The sequence below is a fragment of the Protopterus annectens genome, chromosome 7.part0 (assembly GCF_019279795.1).
Source record: "Protopterus annectens isolate FY-2018-M chromosome 7.part0, PAN1.0, whole genome shotgun sequence".
NCBI lineage: Eukaryota > Metazoa > Chordata > Ceratodontiformes > Protopteridae > Protopterus > Protopterus annectens.
The window spans coordinates 915175468-915197835 of record NC_056739.1 but is presented as its reverse complement, the minus strand read 5'-3'; the positions used below and the strand labels follow the sequence as shown (position 1 = coordinate 915197835).

The window sequence follows — 22368 nt, the reverse complement described above, 5'->3', positions numbered from 1 at the left end:
AACTCAAGGTATTTAACTACCATGAGTGCTAGCTACTTCTGCATACTGTAAAATGGGAGTGCCACTGGCCTAATCTGGTCCATATACCCCCCCCCCAGTTAAAATTAATCAAAGGGAATTGCAGAATGCATCCAAGGAGCAGATTCTCACCTTATTTGCATGCCTCTTCAATGCAGTGGTAGAGGAAACCAATTATTCAAGTCCAACTTTTACAGAGTTACTCCAGGAAAACAAATCCTGAGCACATTTAAAAACCATAATTAAGTTTTATTTAATGTTCAGTTCTGTACAATTTGTACTAGTACTAGATATTCAATAAATGCACAAGCTATATACAAAATATACACCTTTCATATAGACAGGACAGCAGTTTCAAGTATGAACGATGGCTTTACAAGGTGATCCAGTTCTGGTAAATTAGTTTTCTTCCGATGCTGCATCCTCTTCCTCCTCTGGCCCTGCATCCTCTTCCTCCTCCTCTGGCAGAGGGCGTGCTCTAAGTAAAATGGGTGGGAAAAGAAAGTAGTTAATACCCACAGGACTACCCAAAGATAAAGGTATTTGTGGACATTTATCATCCCACTATCAAGACTCATTACCAGATAAACGATGTACTTTATCAAGAATAATGCTTTACTTTTGTGTAAAATTTACCCACTGGGCATTATGCCACTATCTTGTATCAAAGTGCCATTTCTAAGCATGACAAGAGTGCTAAAACAGCATACATCTCATTTTGCAATAAAATCAAAAATAATGCTATACCACCGATGTTTAGTGCAACCACCAACTAATACTACTGCCAGTGTTTGGAAGAGTGTAGCCCAGTCCCATTTTCCTACAGTTCTTGTACGCCACATTTATGGATCTCACATCCACAGCACCAGTTAACGGCCACTGCTTTGGGGGGGGGGGGAGAGCGCCTTGGAGCCCCTTTGCCTAGGGCACCATTTGACCCAAGGCCACGGGGGGGGGGGGGGGACAGAGAGACAGAGAAGTACCTACAGTGCGCCCCTAACTTGTTTTAAATCATTTCAGCCCTGCATTAAAAAATACAACTGCACACTTGCAGTAATAAAAAGTTACTCATGAATTTAGTTTTTGTGCCTTCCCCCTAGTGGATTCATGGGCCTGCAGACTGCATGGGCCTTCAGAAGGTATTCCCTCAACAGGGAGAGTCTCATAGCAATTATGTAGGCTACCCTGAAGCAGTTCTTACTAACTCCACCAATAGAGAACATGTGCAGCAAATTTGAGAGCCTGTTGTACCTTCTGCCAATTACTCCCAAAAAGACAAGCCTCCATGCCCGACCCACACACCTTCGTTCTCTCCAAAAAGGTACATCACCCACTCGAGCTATTGACAAACTCTGCAAAAGCCCAATTATCTCAATGCCACTGAATACCAATAAACTATGCCAAACTTATTGGTAGACACACACACACACACACACACACACACACACACACACAGACACACACACAGACACACACACAGACACACACACACACACACACACACACACACACACACACACACAGACACACACACAGACACACACACACACACACACACACAGACACACACAGACACACACACACACAGACACACACACACACACACACACACACACACACAGACACAGACACACACACACACACACACACACACACACACAGACACACACAGACACACACACACACACACAGACACACAGACACAGACAGACACACACACACACAGACAGACACACACACATACACAGACAGACACACACAGACAGACACACACAGACAGACACACACAGACAGACACACACAGACACACACAGACAGACACACACAGACACACACACAGACACACACAGACACACACAGACACACACACAGACACACACAGACACACACACACACAGACACACACACAGACACACACACACACAGACACACACACAGACACACACACACACAGACACACACACACAGACACACACACACAGACACACACACAGACACACACACACACACAGACACACACACACAGAGACACACACACACACAGACACACACACAGACAGACACACACACACAGACACACACACACACAGACACACACACACAGACACACACACACACACACACACACACACACACACACAGACACACACACACACACACACACACACACACACACACACACACACACACACACACACACACACACACACAGACACACACACAGACACACACACACAGACACACACACAGACACACACACAGACACACACACACAGACACACACACAGACACACACACACACACACACACACACACAGACACACACACAGACACACACACAGACACACACAGACACACACAGACACACAGACACACACACACACACACACACACACACACACAGACACACACACACACAGACACACACACACACACACACACACACACACACACACACACACACACACACACACACACACACACACACACACACACACACACACACACACACACACTAGCTATGCCCCCTTTTGCCCAGACTACAAGGTAGTTATAACTGCCACCCTTAGCTAATATAAAGGCCCTTAGCTAATATAAAGGCCCTTACAAAGAAAGTGTCCAACCCTACTCTATTACTATTAATCCAAATGGTGCTCTGACCAAGACTTGCAAGGCTATTTAGGAGTGGCCTGTACAGTGTCAAATACATATGGCAAGTACTCCCAAGATAAATACAGGTCTCCAATATCAGACAAAAAAAGATTAAACCCAATATATTCAGAAAAACAGTTCAAAATCACAGGAAATATTTTAAAACATTGCAGAATAGTCTCAAAGGAACCAAACTAATCTTTATTATATTCCTATCTATACCTAAAAGAAGTTACTGTACTATAGTTACCATTAGCGAGGCAAGTACAAATAAGTAGATTTTCTCGTTGGGTCCAATACGAAATACAAAATGCCTAGTCAAGAGTTCTTAACTATCAGATTACTGCTGGGTTAGCTTGGATGATGCCGTCACCAGACTTCAGTTTCCAGCTAAAACAGAAGCTAATTTAATATTAGTGTTAAAAACGTCTCAGGATGTTTGCTCAGAACTGAAAGCTGTTGGGAAGTTAATTCTTGAGGCAATTGAAAAAAATTCTGGCTGTAGACAGTGTCTGCTTATAGCACATCGTAAAGCACTTAAATCAACTTGCAAAACTTCTATGTTCCAGCAGGGTATGCTGTGGTTACATTCTTGAAGCTCAATACATAGCAGTTCTGTATAAATCACATCAATATTCACAAATGATGAATAGCTGGGCCGGCAGTGTCAATCCACCCACCCCCCCAAAACATGCTAGGTTTTCAAGTAACCCTCGAGAAACATTCCTCGAGAGGGTTTAGCCTTATTGAGCCTTATCTGCCAATACCTCACCCCATTCCCAGTCCTGACAGCCCATCTGCATTGGCACTGCTAATCCCATTGCTGTGCTGCAGTCCTATCATATGCTTGCATCCCTAGGTTCCACATCAGTAACTTGGCATTTTGCTGGCTGGCTCTATGTAGCCATGTTTAGGGACCGATTTGTACTTTCCTTCCATACAGATAAGTCTGAAGTTTCTGCAGTGCCCACACTACAGCTAGGCATTCCTTTTCTACAGCTGCATAGCATTCATCCTGGAGTCAAAGGCCAAACTCTCTAGCACTGGGAGTCAAGGGCACCTGTCAGTAACCCTTGGTTAAGATAAATAGTGGTAAGATACTTACCCCATGTCTAGGACAGATGCTGCCCTAGAGCAGCTGGGTGGGGCAAGCATCTAACTATTCAATTTCCTGTAGTCCAGAGAACCTGGTGTGGCCATCCTTCTTTTGTAACAGCACCACTGGGAAGCCACAGGGACTGCTGGACCTCCGAATTACCCCTAGTTCAGACATTTCCTGGATCCGTTTTACTCCCTACAAGGGGCCTACTTAATAGGCCTTTGGGGTCCTGTATCCAAATATGGTGTTGCACCAAATGGGTGTATCCTTTTTTCCCAGTGAACATGCCCCTAAACTGCTGCAACATTGCTCAGATTTCTCAAATCTGTGTAGGGAATAACTGCTGGGACATTGCTACCTCTTACAGAGGTGGAAATAAGAGTCTCACTAAATCAGTCACTAGATCCCCCTCGGACAACTACTGCCATCCACTGGAAATACTCTGCCTAAGGGCCTCCCCATCATGGTAAGGTTTTACGTTAACATATTAAAATTTGTGCCCCTGCCTCAGTTCCACCATGTCGTTATCACAGACCTTCCTTACCACCTTGTAGGGTTCCTCCCAAGCTGCCTGCAGCTTACCTGCTGCCATACAGCATATTCTCTAGCTCAAGCATTCTTGTAATAATTCTGCTGTTGGGCTTCTGGAAGGTTCTCCTGGGCCAAGTCCATTAGTTCCCAGAGCTTTGTCCCAAGGTTCAGAACATATGCCACAGACTCCTTGTTGGATTCACACTAACCCTCCCACTCATCTCAAATCTAGAGTTCCCCTCACCCTACGCCCAATACAGCAACTCAAACGGTGAAAAATCTGCAGACTCCAGAGGAACCTCTCTAAGCAAACAGACTGGGCGAATCAGGGATTGAGCAATGGACTTAATATTGCTTTTATAAACTTGCAAAACCACTTTGTTGCCATGCATTCCACACAAAGCAAATCAAGCAAGCTCCTGACAGCAGGATCTCCCAAAAGGTCTCCATCTCTCATACCTGTGTCTTACAAGAAATCTGGACAGCGCCACAAATAAGGGGAACAAATCAATAGGGACAGACTTTAAATATTGCTCTTAGACAACTTGCTAGAACATGGTTTGTTAACATGCATTTTCTACACACACCTCAACTGTGCAGATTTCCACAGAATGTCCTGACTAGCCTCATTTTTGGTCTGCATCAAAATTGTGTTCTTTTTTGAAATCATTGAAGGCTGAAGTCAGAAAAATAGTCATTTGAGTTTGATTTCATACCCTTTAGAAAATTCATCCCAATGCAAAATTTGTTACATCTTTCCAACGCAAGAGCAATATTTATAAAAAAGTCCCTATTTCTGGGCCTCTGTCCCCCATTATTTACGGCGGTCTCAATTCCCTCTTCCAAGAGGTAGAGAGAGGACAGCGATTGAGCAATTCCAAGGAACAAAAATAGGGACGGATTTTAAATACTGCTTATTTTATACTTGGCACAATAACTAAAAACTTTACATGTTGTGTTATCTTCATTTTAGGGGGTCAAATAGGTTGTGGCTCCAGATTAACTTTATTTGGTGGGAGAGGGGCCAAAAATGGCCAAGTGAAGGTTGCAGACCTGATCTATAATTTTTTTTCAGGAAAGCACAGGTCTTGCCAGAAAAAAGGAGGATAAACAACCTCAATTAAACTCCCGAGTCAGACCTAGCTAAATACTGTACAGAAAAAAATTGAGGGTAGACAGGCTTACCTTCTCATTTGACCGAGTAAAATGGGACCAGCAGCGTTAATAGCAACAGCTTCCTCAGGGATGGGCACAACATTAACAACCAGGCCTTCACCATTCTCTCTCCCAGGACTAACATGAGTGTCTCCCTTGCCCACAGTGGAACCCCCAGACAGCTACAGGAGGTAATTGCTACCCCACCCCCAAATTACACACTGTATATTGCAAATATTTTACACAATACATTTACATCTGACAAATTAGCTATAGCCACAAAATGCAGACCACATCATTAAAGTTTCCACCAATCCTACTCCTGAATCTTAGACTGCAGCTTGATATCAAGTTGTATTTGGAGAAGTTCTAACAACTCAGTTCACCATGGCATGTACATTAAGTGCAAACATCACTAAACACAAACCAGCTATTTCAGCATAAAAAAATAAAAGTGTACATAGAAACACAAGTAAAACTTACTTTCTTGGCGCCTTTCCGAGTCCACTGCCTCCTGCCTCTTCATCATCAGAAGGATTTCTGTTCTCTTTTTCAGTTTTGCTAGGCGAGCCAAAAAACTCTCCAATTCCCTTTTGCCATTTTGGTATAGGTCTTACACAAACAGGATTCCCCCCTGCATACTTATTTTCAGCTGCAGAAAAACAATTGAATTAATTTAAAAGTTGCATATGGCTTACACAAATTCATCTGTTACTAGACAGGCAACAAAAGTGCACTACAGAGTTTCATACCCCCCCCCCCCCACACACACACACACACACACACACACACACACACACCTTTTGAGTCAAGATGGGCCAATCACGAATGATTGCAGCTCAGGGCATGTGCCCCTGAAGTTTAAAAAAAATAAATAAATAAAAAAAGGGGGGAGGGGTAGTCTTGTTTATTGGCAAGAGAGACTGTGGCTTTGGAATGACCTTTATACAATCTCTCATTTGCCACCTAATAATCTCAAGTCATTACAACATATAGCAAACAGTCCTAGATTCATGTGTGTTGCAGATATCTACAGAATCCCCAAAGCAGAAGTTTGGCATCAGATACACTGAGCAAAATAAAATACTGCAACCCCCCCCCCCCCAAAAAAAAAAGCTCAGTTCTTACAGGAAAATAGGAAAGTCCAACTACACAAATTGTCCTAAGTATAATGCAATCTGCAATTGAAGCTCTTTCACTTGAGACCTTAAATAGCAAACATATTGTTGCAGCCTTGGGATAAGCATGACTTTCCACTTCCCAACTGCTTGAAGCAGAAGACCACTAAACAAAGACCCATATTATTACACGTGTGTGTGGGTTATGTCTTGCATCACTCAAGGCCAACCATTTCACCCCTCATATGGCTTAAGGCCAGTTCATCCATTTCCCAAGGGAGCTATCCCATCACAGACTACAGACTTGAAAAGAGGTTATCCCACCAGCTCAGAAGTTAAGTCATTAAGGACTTTTGACAGCGTCAAGTGACAGAAGGCATGTGCCGCTTCTCTACTGAACCTAAACAAAAAACTGGAACTAAAAGCACATTTCTAGACAAGTGCTGGAAGTCAAAGTCTTCATTTTGGGGTCCTTAGCACAGAGGTACCTACCTTTAAGCCCACACACAAGTGCAAGTTAGAAATTTACATGCAGGACCCATTTTTGGCGACCCATGATTATCTGGAGTGGAAGCTTATTAAATGCTTACATAATTCTGGTTAGAGACTGTTCTGAAAGCAGGAATCCTAAAGCCATATCTTTACTATTATGTCCTTTGCTGGTTGGTTTGGTAATGAGACCAGAGAAAGCCTTATACAACAGCTCAGCTCATCACATTCTCTTGCCAATCATCTCCCAATCCTTCTGGTGCAAGAGTTGTACAACACAAATGCCAGAAACATTCATTCTTGCATTAACCACCTGAGTAATTTAGGCTTCTAAATTCAAAGTCCTCAGCACAGACTATGGTCACCTTGAAATGCAGCAAATGGAAAGGGTTGCAGATGGATGCAGCCATGACGAAAGGCAGTTCTTGAAGTGAAAACTGGTGTTAAGACATGGTCCTGGAATTGCACAAAACACCGAACACCAATAGTCACAGGTATGTTAAAAGTAGATATTGAGCACCCTTGCACGAGGCATAGTTTAGCCATGGCCAAGGAAGAGAGAATCCATTCAGAATAAAATGGAAAATTTGGCAGAAAGCATTGCAGACCTTTGCTTCCACACACTTCGTGAACTTAAACCAGACCACTCCCCCATACACTTGACTGTCCAAAACGATAAGTTTTGGACCGTTTACAGATTCTCTTATCCCAGAGCAAGTACTTTTTGGGCTCTGGTAATTTTTATGCACAGTCTCTTCTCTGAATTTTTAGATCAGAGGTTCAGTACTGACCAGAGGTACTTTTTGATAAACTGAAGAGTAACCAACATCCCTTGTCTGGTAGGACCTCATTACATTTATAAATTGGTTAGACCTTAAAGACTTTGGATGGGGTAGAGCAGCTGGCAAAGACATTGGTGGTGGCATGTGCTTTAACACAGGACTCTGTAGTAGTTACAAGCAGATCAACTCGTTACACACCTGTAAGGATCTTTTAGTCATTGCAGAATTGCAAGGATCTACAAAAAGAACTTTACTAGAACTGGGTCACCTCCCATCTTATACAGGGCAAGCTAATCTTGTAGAAAAGATGTTAGTTGCTACAATCAAATGCATTTGACAAAACTATGCATGTTAGTAAACATCTCCCCCTCATTAAAGGGGAGCTCCACCCTGGAGCACATTTTTTTCTACAGTAGCCTTATTTTGAGAAATCTTAATGCAAAAATCAATATGGGCTTTTTATAAAGCCAAATATTTTTCTACAAGATACCCAACATGGAGTCTAGTCTTGCCATACCATACTAGCAAGAAATTGCTTCGTCCCCATGTTGTCTTCCCATTCCATCAAGATACAATGGAAGCAGTAAGTCACAGGCATCGGTAACACCTCTTAGCAGGATACATCGCTCAGAACTTTTCTAAGCTATTCAAAAGCAGTTATACAGCTCCAGACAAAAAGTAGTAAATGGTAGACTTTTGTATTGCAAGCCATTTTAAAGGCCTATTGAGCACAGATACTCATCCACACTTTTCATGAGTGTGGAAACTACAGCAATCCCAACAGGGGTTAAATGTCAGAACTGGTTAGGACTTCAGTCTATAGTAGAAAGGATTTTTTTTTTTTGGGGGGGGGGGGGGGTATCCTGAAAGCTGGAAAAGTGTGCTTGCCATTTTTGCTCAAAAGTATTTTAAGCCTAAAATGGGACTTTATTGGGACACAGAGGAGAGATACTGGCATGCTCATCAAATATAGCATTACAAGACCCTGTGATATGAATTTATGATGCAAAACGCATATAGCAGATGCCACTGACATAAGCAGGACTGATTTCCATGCATCAGTGGTATGTCAGGCAAGCAGACATTTTTCTGCTCAACTACGCGAGGTGGTGAATCAGATCATGCACAGGCATGTTTGTTACTTCAAAACAAACAATACTGTACATAGAAATAAATACAGGTTGATTTAAAGAAGTCCCCACACACACCCCTCCCATTTCTGTAATAGCCCAGCTTTTACTTTTTTCTGGTCCCTGGAATATCTACAGTTTGAAAAATTAAAACAGGACTTTAGGTTGGATAGGTGAGTCAGCAGACAATTTAACTGGTCCAGTGCATTAAACTTTTCTACTTTGAAACAACTAATTTTCTTTGCTTTAAAACATGAAAGTGGTACAACAGTCTCATCAGCAAATGTCAACACTAAAACAGAGAACCAGTTAATGGGTCTGAACAGAAAAATAGTGGCTGCAGCAATGGCCAGGGCCAATGAAGACACCTTCTCAGAAGTTTTAGTGCAAGTTGTTTTTTTGTTCAAGTTCAACAGCTGCTGTAGACAGCAGTTTGCTTGTCTGGAACAGGCACTCCGCATTGATCAGGTACAGGGATGAACACAAACGTAGTGACAAATGAGGAACTGGACCTTTTACAACTCAAATCAAAGTCTTTGAAGATAACTCAGGGGGGGGGGGGGTTTACTTGTGGGAATACCTGAAAAAAACAAAATAGAGTGGCCGCAGATAACTGTTCCAGGAGATTGTTGAATGTGCTTATTCATTGGGTGTTTACTCCAGCAGCAGTGATACTCCCCCAGACTATTTAGTCCTACGTGGACCAAGTCCTGTCACTATACTCTGTATCCTGCAGACTACAGAGAAGTGACCATTGTCTGGCATACAAGACAACCTATGAGTCAATACTAAATTTACTCAATACTAATTTACTGAACACATCAGCAAATGGCATAAAAATTGTCTAGATTATGGGGTCTACAACCTTCACTAGAGCGCCATTTTTGGCCCCTCTCCCACCAAATAAAATCCATCGGGAGCCACAAAATGCATTTGACCCCTAAAAGGAAGGGAACAGTATACAAATATAAAAGAACCAAGTTTATAAGAGCAATATGTAAAATCCGTACCCATTTTTGTTCCTTTGCTGGGATTGCTCGATCGCTGTGTCATCTCTCGACCTCTTAGAGCAAGAGATCTGGACAAAGCTATAAATAAGGCAGAGGCCTAAAATACAGGCACTTAAATATTCCTCTTACAAACTTAGAAAGTTGTTAGAACAGATTTTTGCATTACATTCTGAAGGGTATAAAGTCAAACTCAAATGTTTTGATTTCACCCCTCAATGGATTTGCCAGAAAGGCACAATGAGAAGCAGAACAAAAATGAGGCAAATGTCAGGACACTGAAAATCTGCAGAGTTGAGAGGTGCGTGTGTAAAATGCAAGTTAGCAGAAACCATGTCATTCTAGCAGGTTTCTAAGTTTACAACAGCAATATTCAGTCCCTATTTTTGTTCCCCTTTGTGTCCCTGTCCAGATTTCTTGTGGTAAAACAAAAGGTATGAGAGGTACAGAAACTTCAGGGGATACTGCTGCTGCCACAGGGGGGGGGGGGGTCACTAGATTGCTCAGTGTGTGTGTGAACACATGGCAATGGAAAGTGTTATTCTTGCAAGTCTTAAGTTTATAAAAACAAAAACAATATTTCAAATCCATTGCTCAATCACTGTGTTGTGCAGTAGAGTGGCCATTTTTCAAAGCTATAGGGAGCCACTGCAGAAGGGTGGAAGAGCCACATGCGGCTCCAGAGCCACAGGTTGCAGACCCCTGGCCTAGGTAATACAACCTCTTCTGCAAACAGAAAAGTTTGGAGACAGATACAGTTCCCAGAGGATACTGCTGCTCTGGAACAGGACTCCATCCACAAAACAAAGCTCATACCAATCTATATTAAAGTGCAACCTGGCTCTATTGTGGGAAAAGAGCCCAGGACTGGCCCTTACACTAAATGGGCAGAAACAGATCTTAAATGCTTTATCCCATGCATAGGTTCCCCCAGATTTATGGTATGATCCAGTCTCTCATTAGGGGAGATGTATAGCCAACCATGGGATGTGAAAGGCCAAATATACATTAAATGGGATAGGTTAATTGAAGCAGTAAAAGGGAAATTCGCTTTAATGACTTACAGGGGTGGCTTGCCCATTACCTATGAGCCTAAAGAAAAAAAAAAAAAAAAAAAAAAAAAAAAAAATAGGAGCATAATGCACAAGGACATGAGGGACGTGGGACTGGGGGTATTGATTTGTCATCACAACTAGAAGACGCAGGAGAGGACCCCCCCCCCCCAGAAGCAAACCAAAATGCAACTAAACAGCTGGAAATGTGTTCAGAATTTACCCACATCTAAAAGCACAAACCAAGTTTTTTTTTTTTTTTTTTTTTTATTAAATGCACTGGTAATATCACAGCAACAACCAGTAAATTAAGGGCCATCACACCCAGCATAGCAGGCATGCTAATAAGGAAGCACATGTATGGCGTATACATTTTCCTGTAATGGCTGCAGAATGGGCCAGCATTTCTGTATATTAATGCAGGACGATATTGTATTTTACTTGGTTTTGGACTATTCATTTTTTAGGAGTCAGTTTATTAATTGAATAATTGGGGGTGGGGGGTGCTTTCCCAAATATTTGAGTACTCTATGGGGCATCAAGCCAGGTTAATACCACCTATGGCTACAATAGGAGCTAAAGCTTTAACAATCTAGGATGTTTGCCTTTGATATCTACTTTAGAGACTATGGCAACACCGGAGGGAGTTGGAGAACACTTTTGAACAGGAAATCTGAAAATAAGCTAATGGTTCATGTAATTTTTTTTTTTTTGGGGGGGGGGGGGGGCCTCTGCACGTCTTACAATCTAATGTTACCAGACAAATCTGATCTTTCTGGAATGACTGCTCGACATTGTCTGATGTAAAAGGCTGGCTTTGGTGCTGTGGAAGTAAATTCCAGTTGACATTCTTAATACAAGGTATCACAAGAAGGTACAACTGGGGTTCAACATTCTCAGGCATTCCATGCTTACATATCTTTCATTTTTAACCTCCTCTGTAAGCCAATGACACGTCTGTCCCGACTGTGTTTTTGTTGGTTTTTAAACAAGTCTCCATTATTAGATGGGAATGAAATAGGATAAAGCAAGCCTAAGATTTTAGAGAACATTCGAGTGTCTAGACTATACTTGGGATAGTTAGGTTTTTATGGGGTGGGGTGTTCCAGTAATGAAAACTTCAATGGTAAAAAACATTTTTGGATTTGAATGTCCATGCAGAAATGATTGGGCAGGGTCAACATTTAGGTAGTATGTGCTCATCAGGTCAACTTTTGTGATTTCCCCCATTTGTTAATGCTAGTAGGTTTTGCAGTTACATTTACACCTAGACTGGTTTTGCATTCCTGGCCCAACTAGACCAGCAACATTAAGTTGCACAGAAAAATTTGTTTTTGAAGCTTACTTGTATTAAACGCTGACAGCTATCTTGTGATGGAGTTTTTTTTTTTAAAAGAAAAATTGGCTGCCTACATTATGCCCAGTTATTTTGTAATGCAGTTGTCCCGAAAATGTTGGGGCACAGAAGTCATACTTGGCCCAAAATTGTCAACATGGGTTTTTTTGAGTGCAGATCCATGCTTCATTTATGATCCACTTATAGCACAACTAGAAGTTTACACCATCAACATTTAGTGGGTTACCTGTTCTTTTGAGAGAACTTTACCATGATACTGTATATATCAAAGGCTATCACAATTTTTTTGGGAGCAGATAAGATTTTAAATAAAGAATCTGGGTAAAGTACTATGGTGGCTACAGACATTTAGGATATTATATGCTGAAACAAATTATATTCTAATTGTATATTGGGTATATATAGCTATTACATGGGAATGACTGGCAGGTTAGTTTAGTACAACAGACATCCACTGAAGGCTTGGTGTACAAATCTTGTTTTACTAGAAGAGCACTGGTACTGGTGAGCACTCCAGACCATATTGCAATTACAACAGTAACAAACATTTTAAACAAGCCTGAACAACAAATCAGAAAATTTAAAACAGATCACATGAAAACAATGATGCAAACTCCTTTTAACTGCTGGCTTTAGAGTGTCAAGATCTTGGTTCACATTAGCTCTCAAATCTAAAATCTAAACTCACATCGTTTCATTAAAAATAAACACCCTCTTGTAAACCACAACTATATTCAGTACTAAACTTAAAAATGGTGCGAGTCTCCCATTTTCAGCTACATGCTTTGCTAAAAACATTCCTATTACAAACATTATTAGCATGTTAAAGTACCCTTTCCCTTTAAGGTACAGTTGGTCTTGCCAACAAAATCGCTCACACTGAACACACAGCCAGATTTTTTCTATAGTACAGTCTGCATAAAAATAGAATTCAATAGTCCTAGATGATCTCTGACAGGAACAGAAGTAACTCCATATATATCTACATGCGCATGTACCTATGTGTTCAGAATTGTATCCTCAGTCTATAACAAACGTTGCGTTTTATTAAATGCAAAATTTAGGAAAAGGCCCATCCTCATGGCTTGGATCGGTCATGAGGATGGGCCAGTTCTTATTACATACTACATTCACATTGCTAGAAGTTAAGGAGACTACTCATACTACAAATGTTAGCTACAACTAGATGGTTCTGCTGTATTATCAGAGAAGTAGGGTTTGATCTTAGAACTGCTAGTGCCTCAATATGGCTCGTTCTAGGTTACCTATTCTATAGCCTCTGTCCAAAACTTCAACTCTTAAGGGTGTCTAGGACTTGCCAGTGGAACTGCTTCAGTATGTAACCTCATGACCCTTAATATCAGATTCTTTAGCACATTCCTTGGATACGTCTGAGGTGCATGATTGTTCCTCTTACATGGTTTCTTATACATACAAGTGAATAAACTGCCCATATTTTTTTTTAACAAACCTAAAAAATCTAAACCGTCAGACGAGTGCATTGTAAGTTTCAAGATGCGGTATTTTGTCAAGTCCACAAATTCTGTTAACACCTCAATAGGCCCCTTCCAAACAAAATCTATCAAAACGTTTTAACTTTGTGAACTTAGCGTTCATCCATCGAGACTAGAATTCCCCACTATGCGAGGACAATATTGGCATATGATTTCACACATGCCATGCCCATCACAGCACCCACTTTTTGCAAGAAATACTCAAGACTCAAAAGGTGAAAATAGCATTTCTAACAAAACACAAATCAAAGTAACTTTCAAGTTGGAATAATCACCATTAGTAGTCAGAAACCCAACATTGTCCATCCCTTCTTCATTCAGAATGACTGTGAAGAGTGAATTCACATCAAGGGACACAAACATACCAAAGCTTTCTAGGTCTTTAAAACCACACATGCAGGATTCAAAATCTGCTTTGTGTCCAACGCCATATCAATAGTATTTAAAAATCAGCCTCAACTGTTTCCACATAAATGGATAATGGCTCAGTGAGCCTTCCTCTGCCAGGTACAATAGGTCGAGGGGGGGGGGGTCAATAATTCTAGTGCATTTTAGGCAGTTCATAAATAATGGGAAATTTTAGTTGGTCTACTACAAAACAGGTATATAAACAGATAATTTATATGAGGTTAGAGAGCTCCAGGTTATGGGCATTATTAATGGGGTGAATTGTTATCTGTACGATCTTTTAATGGGGTGAATTTTTATCTGTATGACTAATGACAGATTTGTTAGATTACAGTTTATACACCTATTTTGTAGTAGACAAACCGAAAATTCCTATTACGGGCTGCCTAAAGTACACAAGAGTATTACTGACCCCACTTTTCAACCTACATCTGGCAGAGGATGGCTCACTGAGCCATTGTCCATTTATGTGGAAAAACAAAAGGCTAATTTTAAATACTATTGATATGGCGTTAAAAAGACACAAAGCAGTTTTTGAATACTCTGTATGTGGTCTAAAGATCTAGACATTTTGACTGATGTGTGTCCCTTGATATGAATTCACTCTTCACTGTCATTCCAAATTGACGACTGATGGCGATTAGTCCAACTTGAGTTACTTTGTGCGCTTTGTTAGAAATACTAGAAAACACCTTTATCTTGAGTATTTCCTGCAAAAAGTGGATGTTGCGATGGGCACGGCCTGTGCGAATTCATATGACATTGTCTTCACACAGTGGGAGAAGCAACTCTTTATGGATGAACGCTATAGTTCAAAGCGTTACGTTTTGACGTAGTTGTAGGAGGAGGCCTATTGAGGTATTGACAGAATTTGTGGACTTGATAGAAAGTCTTTCTTGAAATTTATGATGCACTATTGCGATATTTTAACACATTCAATATGCTGGGTAGTTTATCCACTAGTATAAAAGAAACCATGCAAGAGGAACAATATTCTCCATAAAACAAGCATGCACCCCAGACATACCAAGGAATGTGCTGAAGAGCCAGATACCAAGGGTCATGAGGTTACATACTGAAGCAGTTAATATGCTGGGTAGTTTATCCACTAGTATAAAAGAAACCATGCAAGAGGAACAATATTCTCCATAAAACAAGCATGCACCCCAGACATACCAAGGAATGTGCTGAAGAGCCAGTTACCAAGGGTCATGAGGTTACGTACTGAAGCAGTTACATTGCAGAAAGCCCTGGACACCCCTTAAAGAGTTGTATTTTTGGACAGAGGCTATAGAATAGGTGACAGAACGTGCCATATTGGAAGCGAGAGGCACTAGGAATTCTAAGACCAAACCCTACTTCTCCGATAATAAACTATTGGTGACTGCAACTAGTTGTAAGTAGAGTAACTAACATTTTCTAGCAATGTGAATGCAGTATGCAATACAATGTGAATGCAGTATGCAATATTGTCAAGAACTGGCCCACCCTCATGACAGATCCAGATGCAAGTAAAGTTTTGTCCTTTTCCAGAGTTTGCATTCAAGAACAAAAACACTGAAACAATGTTTGTGTTCTAGACAGACTCCCATCTAGGACCTGTCTGCAACCTTCACGATCAAGAGACATTTTTGGCCTCTCCCACCAAATAAAATTTATCAGGAGCCACAAAACCCATTTTACCCCTAAAATGAAGATAACACAGCATATAAAGTTTTATATATAGTTATTGTACTAAATATATAAAAACTAAAATTATAGAAGCTATATTTAAAATCCACCCCCATTTTTGTTCCTTTGTTGGGCTTGCGCGATAGATATGCATGTCATCTCCCGACCTCTTGGAACAAAAGATCTGGACAAAACCATAAGACAGAGGCTCAAAATAGGGACACTAAATATTGCTCTTATAAACTTAAAGTTTAGAACAGATTTTGCATTACATGAACTTTCTGAAGGGTATGAAGTCAACCTCAATGTCTACTTTTCTGACTTCAGCCCTCAACGATTTGCCAGAAAACCACAATTTTATGAGAATGACTCAAAAGTCAGGACACTTGAAAATCTGCACAGCTGAGAGGTAATTGCGTGTGTATATATATATATATATATATATATATATATATATATATATATATATATATATAAAATGCATGTCAACAGAAACCATGTCATTCTAGCACATTTCTAAGTTTACACAACAGCAATATTTAAATTCCGTCCCTATTTTTATTACCTTTTATTTGTTGGCCTGTCCAGATTTCTTGTGGCAAGACAAAGATATGAGGCAAAGAAACCTTTCAGAAGACGCTGCTGCCAGGGGATCGTTCGATTGCTCAGTGTGTGTGGAACACATGGCAACAGAAATAGTGTTATTCTAAGTTTATAAAAGCAATATTTAAAGTACATTGCTCACTGTGTGTCGCGCAGTACAGTGGCCATTTTTCAAAGCTACAGGGAGCCACTGCAGGAGTGGAAGAGCCCCATGCGGCTCCAGAGCCGCAAGTTGCAGACCCCTGATCTAAGAGGATACACTCTGAATGCAGAGGTATACCCATGTAGACGTAGCACATGTAGATATATATGGACAATTATTTCTATTCCCCATAATCTAGGACTACTGAATTCTATTTTGCTGATTGTACTACAAAACAATCTGGCTACGTGTGTTACAGTGTGAGGGATTTTGTGTCAAGACTAATCGTACCTTAAGGAAAGAATACTTGGAACATGTTAATAATGTTCGTAAATCTAATCTGGCTACGTGTGTTACAGTGTGAGGGATTTTGTGTCTTCAAGACTAATCGTACCTTAAGGAAAGAATACTTGGAACACGTTAATGATGTTCGTAATAGGAAACGAAGTAATGCATGTGTTTGAAAATAGGAGACACCATTTTAAGTTTTTAGTACTGACTATAGTTGTGGTTTACTTGAGGGTGATATTAAGGAAACTGAATGTGTTTAGTTTTGACAGCTAATGTGAACCCAGGTCTTATCTTTACAGCCAGCACTTAAAAGGGGTTTGCATAGATTGGTTGTTCAGGTTTTATTTAAATGTTTTGTTACCGTTGTAATTATATGATCTGAAGCACAAAAGCACTCCAGTACTATTCTGTTTACACCAAGCCTTCAATGTAGTCTGTTCTTATTCTTTTTCTATTTTTGGATTGTCCCAGTCCTTTCTGCATTCTTGGACTTTTTAGGTTTGAGTTTAGCACTGCATGGGAATATCTGTAATTTAGGATAAGATATGCTAAAAGTGCGAGTCTTGAGAAAAGTCATTTTTGTAAGTTATGCAAAGAAAAGGTGTGTGTGTGCGCGTGTGTGTGGGGGGTAGTTCAGGAGAGCGAGGTCATTTTTGTAAGTTATGCAAAGAAAAGGTGTGCGTGTGTGTGTGGGGTAGTTCAGGAGAGCAATTAATTTGCCAACCATTTGCAAGCGAATGGCTTTGTAAAGGTAATATGGGGGTGGGGAGCAAGCGTAACTACCACCCCAAAATAAAAGCCCTACAGAGAAAAGCTTACCTCAACCTATACTCAAACTCCCTGAAAGCATACCCAATAGCTCTATGTACCAATAGCCAAGGATGCTGCCTCTCTCCACATATGGAGACCCGGACCAACTTCGTTTACAAGTATAAACAGCATCCTTTAAGAAGCCAAAGGGTCCAAGTCTGACTTCAGTAGAGTTTCACAGGGGAGCTTTGTGTTATGGTCTCTACATCAGTCTGCTAGCTACATACAAGGCTAGCAGATTAAATTCCATGGAGGTTTGCAACAAGAGCAATGGTTGAACACAGATTGCCTTTGTCTTGATCCTTTTGGTACCCCAAGTGTTGGAGCTAGCGCACTGGACCATAGTCAACAGGAGGGGGGGGGGTCTGCATAAATACCAGATATGTGGAGAAAAGCAGCAGCACAACAGGTTACCAATTCTAAAAGGCATCTGTACCACTCAAGCACAAGAGGGGGCCTGCAGATACAGACTAGCATTCAGTTCAGTACAAATGTTGAAAGGAAAATCTAGCCACCTTTTAGCTCCCAAATAGCCTGTGCCAATTTTCTATTTACACTGTGCAAAAATCTAGATTCACTACCGCTTAAGGGCCCTTATGGGCAAGAGGAAGGCATGGATTTGTGCCTGCACATTGAACATCTTACATACTGTCCATTCATAAAAAAGACAAGCACTCACCCCCCCCCCCCAAGTGCGAATTTGCAATTCCCTATTCAGATCCAAGTTGCATTTTAAGAGGGCAAGGGAAAGACTACTTAATATGAATAGGAAACCTGTTCTAAAGACATCTTGGATCTCCAGCATGTTTGAGTTGACCAAGCACAGATCCCCAGATTGGGTGACCATGCTGTTTGACTTGCAGACATGTAGCAACTCCATTAGGGCTGGATTTGGGGGATGCCTTGTAGGAGAGGCATAGGTCACCCCTTAATAGTCTGTAGGAGGCAAAATAAACTAAGAGGGCTTTTAGACTATCCACGTAGTTAATGTTTACACCTTGCATTTTCTTTGCAAGGAACCTCTGGTCACCACAGCTACTGTAAGTGCCTAGTTAAGTACATGCCAAACGGAGCATTGTACTCCATTATTGACCCAGTAAGGACTCACCGAGTACAGCAGACTACAATTTCCTTATAACTAGATGCTATGCCTTTACTAGGACTTCCTGAGTTTCCCCCACCTCATTAAAATTTAGTTAATCAGGTCCACGATTATTCTTTCCATGGCCTTACACAAGGCTAATAAAACTTATGGGACTAATTTCCTGATTCAATAGACGTCCCCCTTATACAGAGGAACTGTTGCTGTCCTCCACTAACTTGAACAAAGCCAGTCTTGAGGCTGTTAACTAGTGATTCTAATTTGTCTGAAAGTCCCGATTTAAGGTCACAGGGAGGTGAAAGTTGAGCCAAATTTGTTCACCAGCAGATTTGCTACACTCCGGCTGAGGCACCAGAAGAACACACATGGATCACAGGAAGTCTTGAAACTAACATTTCACCTTGAGAAACGAGCCTACCCCTTTAAGGGCCTAGTTCATACAGAAATCATGGAGTTCTCAGCACTGCTATGATGCCAGATTAAAATCGGAGCAATGAAGCACAGCATATGCTTCACTCGTAGCAAACAGATATGCAGACATGCTGGAGTACAGTGATGGCCCTTATACCAAATAAAATCAATGGTCATACAAGACTTGGCTAGAGAGGAAAAAAAAAAAAAAAAAAAAAAAAAGAAGGGAAGAATTACCTACTGAAGGAGTCCATAACAAGACCACTCAAAAACAAGTGTTAAAGGACCAGAGGAAGGTACAAAACATTCTAAAAGCCCCCCAACGCCTATGACAAGACTAGTAAATAGGACTAAGAACAGTCTGATCTGGTAGCTCACATTGCATCAGTTAAATATCAATGTGCAGGCTTTAAAGAACACAAACATCAGCTAGCCGGAGTGGGTACAGCAAGCTGAAAGCTCAGAATCTTCTCAAAAGTAGAGAATCAAAAACTCTTCTTGGAAATTTCAGGGCAAATAAATACTGGCACAAATGTCAGCAGTTTTAGGACTAAAAAAAAAAAAAAAAAGGGCTTTTAGATTGTATAAGTTTCTCGCCCCTGCCCCCACCCCACTTCATTAGTTCCTACCAAATTAAGGGGCGGGTGGAGACAACACTTTATGCTGCAAAATAGTTGTAAAAGTGGGAGAGAGAAAAAAAATACTTGTACTTACATTTTTTGCCAGAAGGAGATGTCAAGGAATTAGAGGTACTGGCTGAACCAAAAGTCTTCCTGGGCGCTTTAGCAGCAACAGCTAAGTCAAAAGGTAAAAGTACAAATTAGTATAAATTATGGAACAGTCGTATGTTTATTTTTCTGAAAGAGCCCAAGACAGCTTCAACGATGTACACTTGAGACAAAAAAAATGACCACCTTTCTACCAGGCAGCCATTACGTTTTACTGCATTCCAAGGGGAGAGAAAACTTCAGAGAGGATCCGGAATACGAGTGAGTGAGAACACCGCTCGTGAAACACTTCGAACGAAGTTAATACTAAAGCTACTCATATGGAAACAGCAAAGACAATTTAACAACTGCCTCATACCACAAAAGAAAGAGCAAGACACAGTACTGTCACAGCACTCCAATTTAAAGAAAGGTTTGGCGCGCGATACAAGGGCTAGAAGTTAGCTCCCGCCAATAACATCTGACAAAAAAATACAGCACAACTACAATTAGTCAAACGTTGTTCATTGCATATGAACGTCAAAAAAAAAAAAAAAAAAAAAAACTAGCAACGTTACTTAAAGGCAAATAGATGCCGTGTCAGATTAAAAGTAACAATACCAGTCATCCATTACAAATACTGTACAAGCAAAATAAACACTTCGCCGCAACAAACGTGTATTTTGAAATTATGAAACAATTTTTCGGGAATAAAGTGATAAAAATGTTCTTTATTAATTTCTAAATAATTTGACTTGCCTTTTCTGTAGGATCCAGAAGCACAGTCAGCTTTAGTCCTAACCATTTTATTTTTGTAAGTGAAAATTAGTATTTATATACAAAAATACTAGTCATTAACTTCCTCCAACAACAGTTCTACCGGTAAGAACTTTAACTTGCGCGCTTGTGTTTTAAATCCGCCTCTTCCCGCGTTGACGAGTTGTCAAGTTTGCTGCTTCTTAGCCAATGGTTCTAACCTTTCCTCCAGGATTAGTTATTGCTCCTCCCACAGTTAAAAAGTAATAACAAAAATAATTAAAATAAAATTGTATGAAATGCGAAGCGATTTGTGATGACGATTATCTATTATATTAATACGTACACTGGCTTCTCCCAATACATATGTGCACTCTGTGTTTAGGAGTTTATCGTTGTAGGTTAGTTTAATAATTTCAAGTCATATTTGTTAGTGATGAAACGGTTGGTATGGATTTTAGATGCTCTTGCAGTTTTTAAGTCCTGCAACGTTTAGGAACACAGCGTATACTTTCGGAAGGTAAACATGACCGATTTGAAGACATAAAATAAGTATTTTACACGTAATGACTGTACTTTCCGTTTGCTTCATTGCTATAATTGGGATTCATTCTCTGTACGTTAAATGGCCTTTATTTTGGTATATTTTGCATGAAATAGCCCGTAACTGGGTTATACTTTTCCTTCTGAAAATTAAATCTCCTAGTACATTTAAAGACAGTGTTTTAGATATCACCATGGGATAAGTGGCAGGCCCAACGACGGCAGTTCGTTTAGTGTAAAATCAGTGCCCTCTTGTGGAAAGAGAAATCTGCAGACAGGCTTCTGTTAAGCGAGCGTACTCGAAAACAAGCTGAGCTGATTATGCTCGGAGAAACGCGACCCTGATCCTTTCTAGTCCAAGGAGCCTCGGCCATAGCTCTCAACCAATCAGGGACATTTTTAAAATATTAGATCTGATGTTGTAAATCTTCATTCGTTCCTTGCTGATAGTACTTCGGTTCCGTCCTCGGAACTGACCAGCCAATGCACAAGCTCGCACCAGCCAAAAACTCTCGAGCTAAGTCCTACCCATAGTGCCCCTCTTCTCCGTCGCTCCAGATTTCGTTTGCCGCATACTTTTCAAGACGTGCCAAGCCATCTCTCTCATATAAGTGAGAGATTTTTTTGGTATTTTTTTCATATCTTCCTTGAATTTACTTGTACTTTGTACCCTTTCTTACGCAAGTACTTTGGCAGGGATATTACCCGACAAAGTGCGGGATAAAGTTGCCTCTCAGCTTGCTACCCTAGAGTCCATTTCTAACTCCTCCATGCGGTAGATCGCCCATACAGCCGAGGGGGCAGCTAGAGCAACCGCTTCAGACGTTGTCATGAGACGTCACGCCTGGATGTGCTTATGTGACTTTGCGGACCCCTTCAAGTCTTCCTTCATCAACGCTCCTATTGATGAGTCTTCCTTATCTGGCTGTAAAGTTAAGGACACATTAGCCAGGTATGAGAAAGACAGAAACACCCTGTCTGCTGTGGGCATACGTTTTTCAACACCTCAGTGATCCTACT

General features: G+C 40.8%; 1 protein-coding gene across 1 annotated transcript; it reads right to left on the bottom strand.

The window, feature by feature from the left end:
- Nucleotides 1-246: 246 nt before the first annotated feature.
- Nucleotides 247-21110, bottom strand: PCLAF (PCNA clamp associated factor). The gene is made up of 4 exons (XM_044077490.1): nt 20809-21110; nt 20057-20137; nt 5939-6107; nt 247-496 (listed from the first exon to the last, which is right to left on the bottom strand). Exons 1-4 carry the CDS (start codon nt 20852-20854, stop codon nt 418-420), a joined length of 375 nt encoding a protein of 124 aa, XP_043933425.1. The 5' UTR covers nt 20855-21110; the 3' UTR covers nt 247-417.
- Nucleotides 21111-22368: the final 1258 nt, after the last annotated feature.

Coding starts and splice junctions, on each gene's coding strand:
- PCLAF (XM_044077490.1), bottom strand. CDS start 20,854: ATGGTTAGGACTAAAGCTGACTGTGCTTCTGGATCCTACAGAAAAG. Junction 20,138..20,808: donor TTCTGGATCCTACAGAAAAG/GCAAGTCAAATT, acceptor CTTTTGACTTAG/CTGTTGCTGCTAAAGCGCCC. Junction 497..5,938: donor CTCGGAAAGGCGCCAAGAAA/GTAAGTTTTACT, acceptor CATTTTACTTAG/AGCACGCCCTCTGCCAGAGG.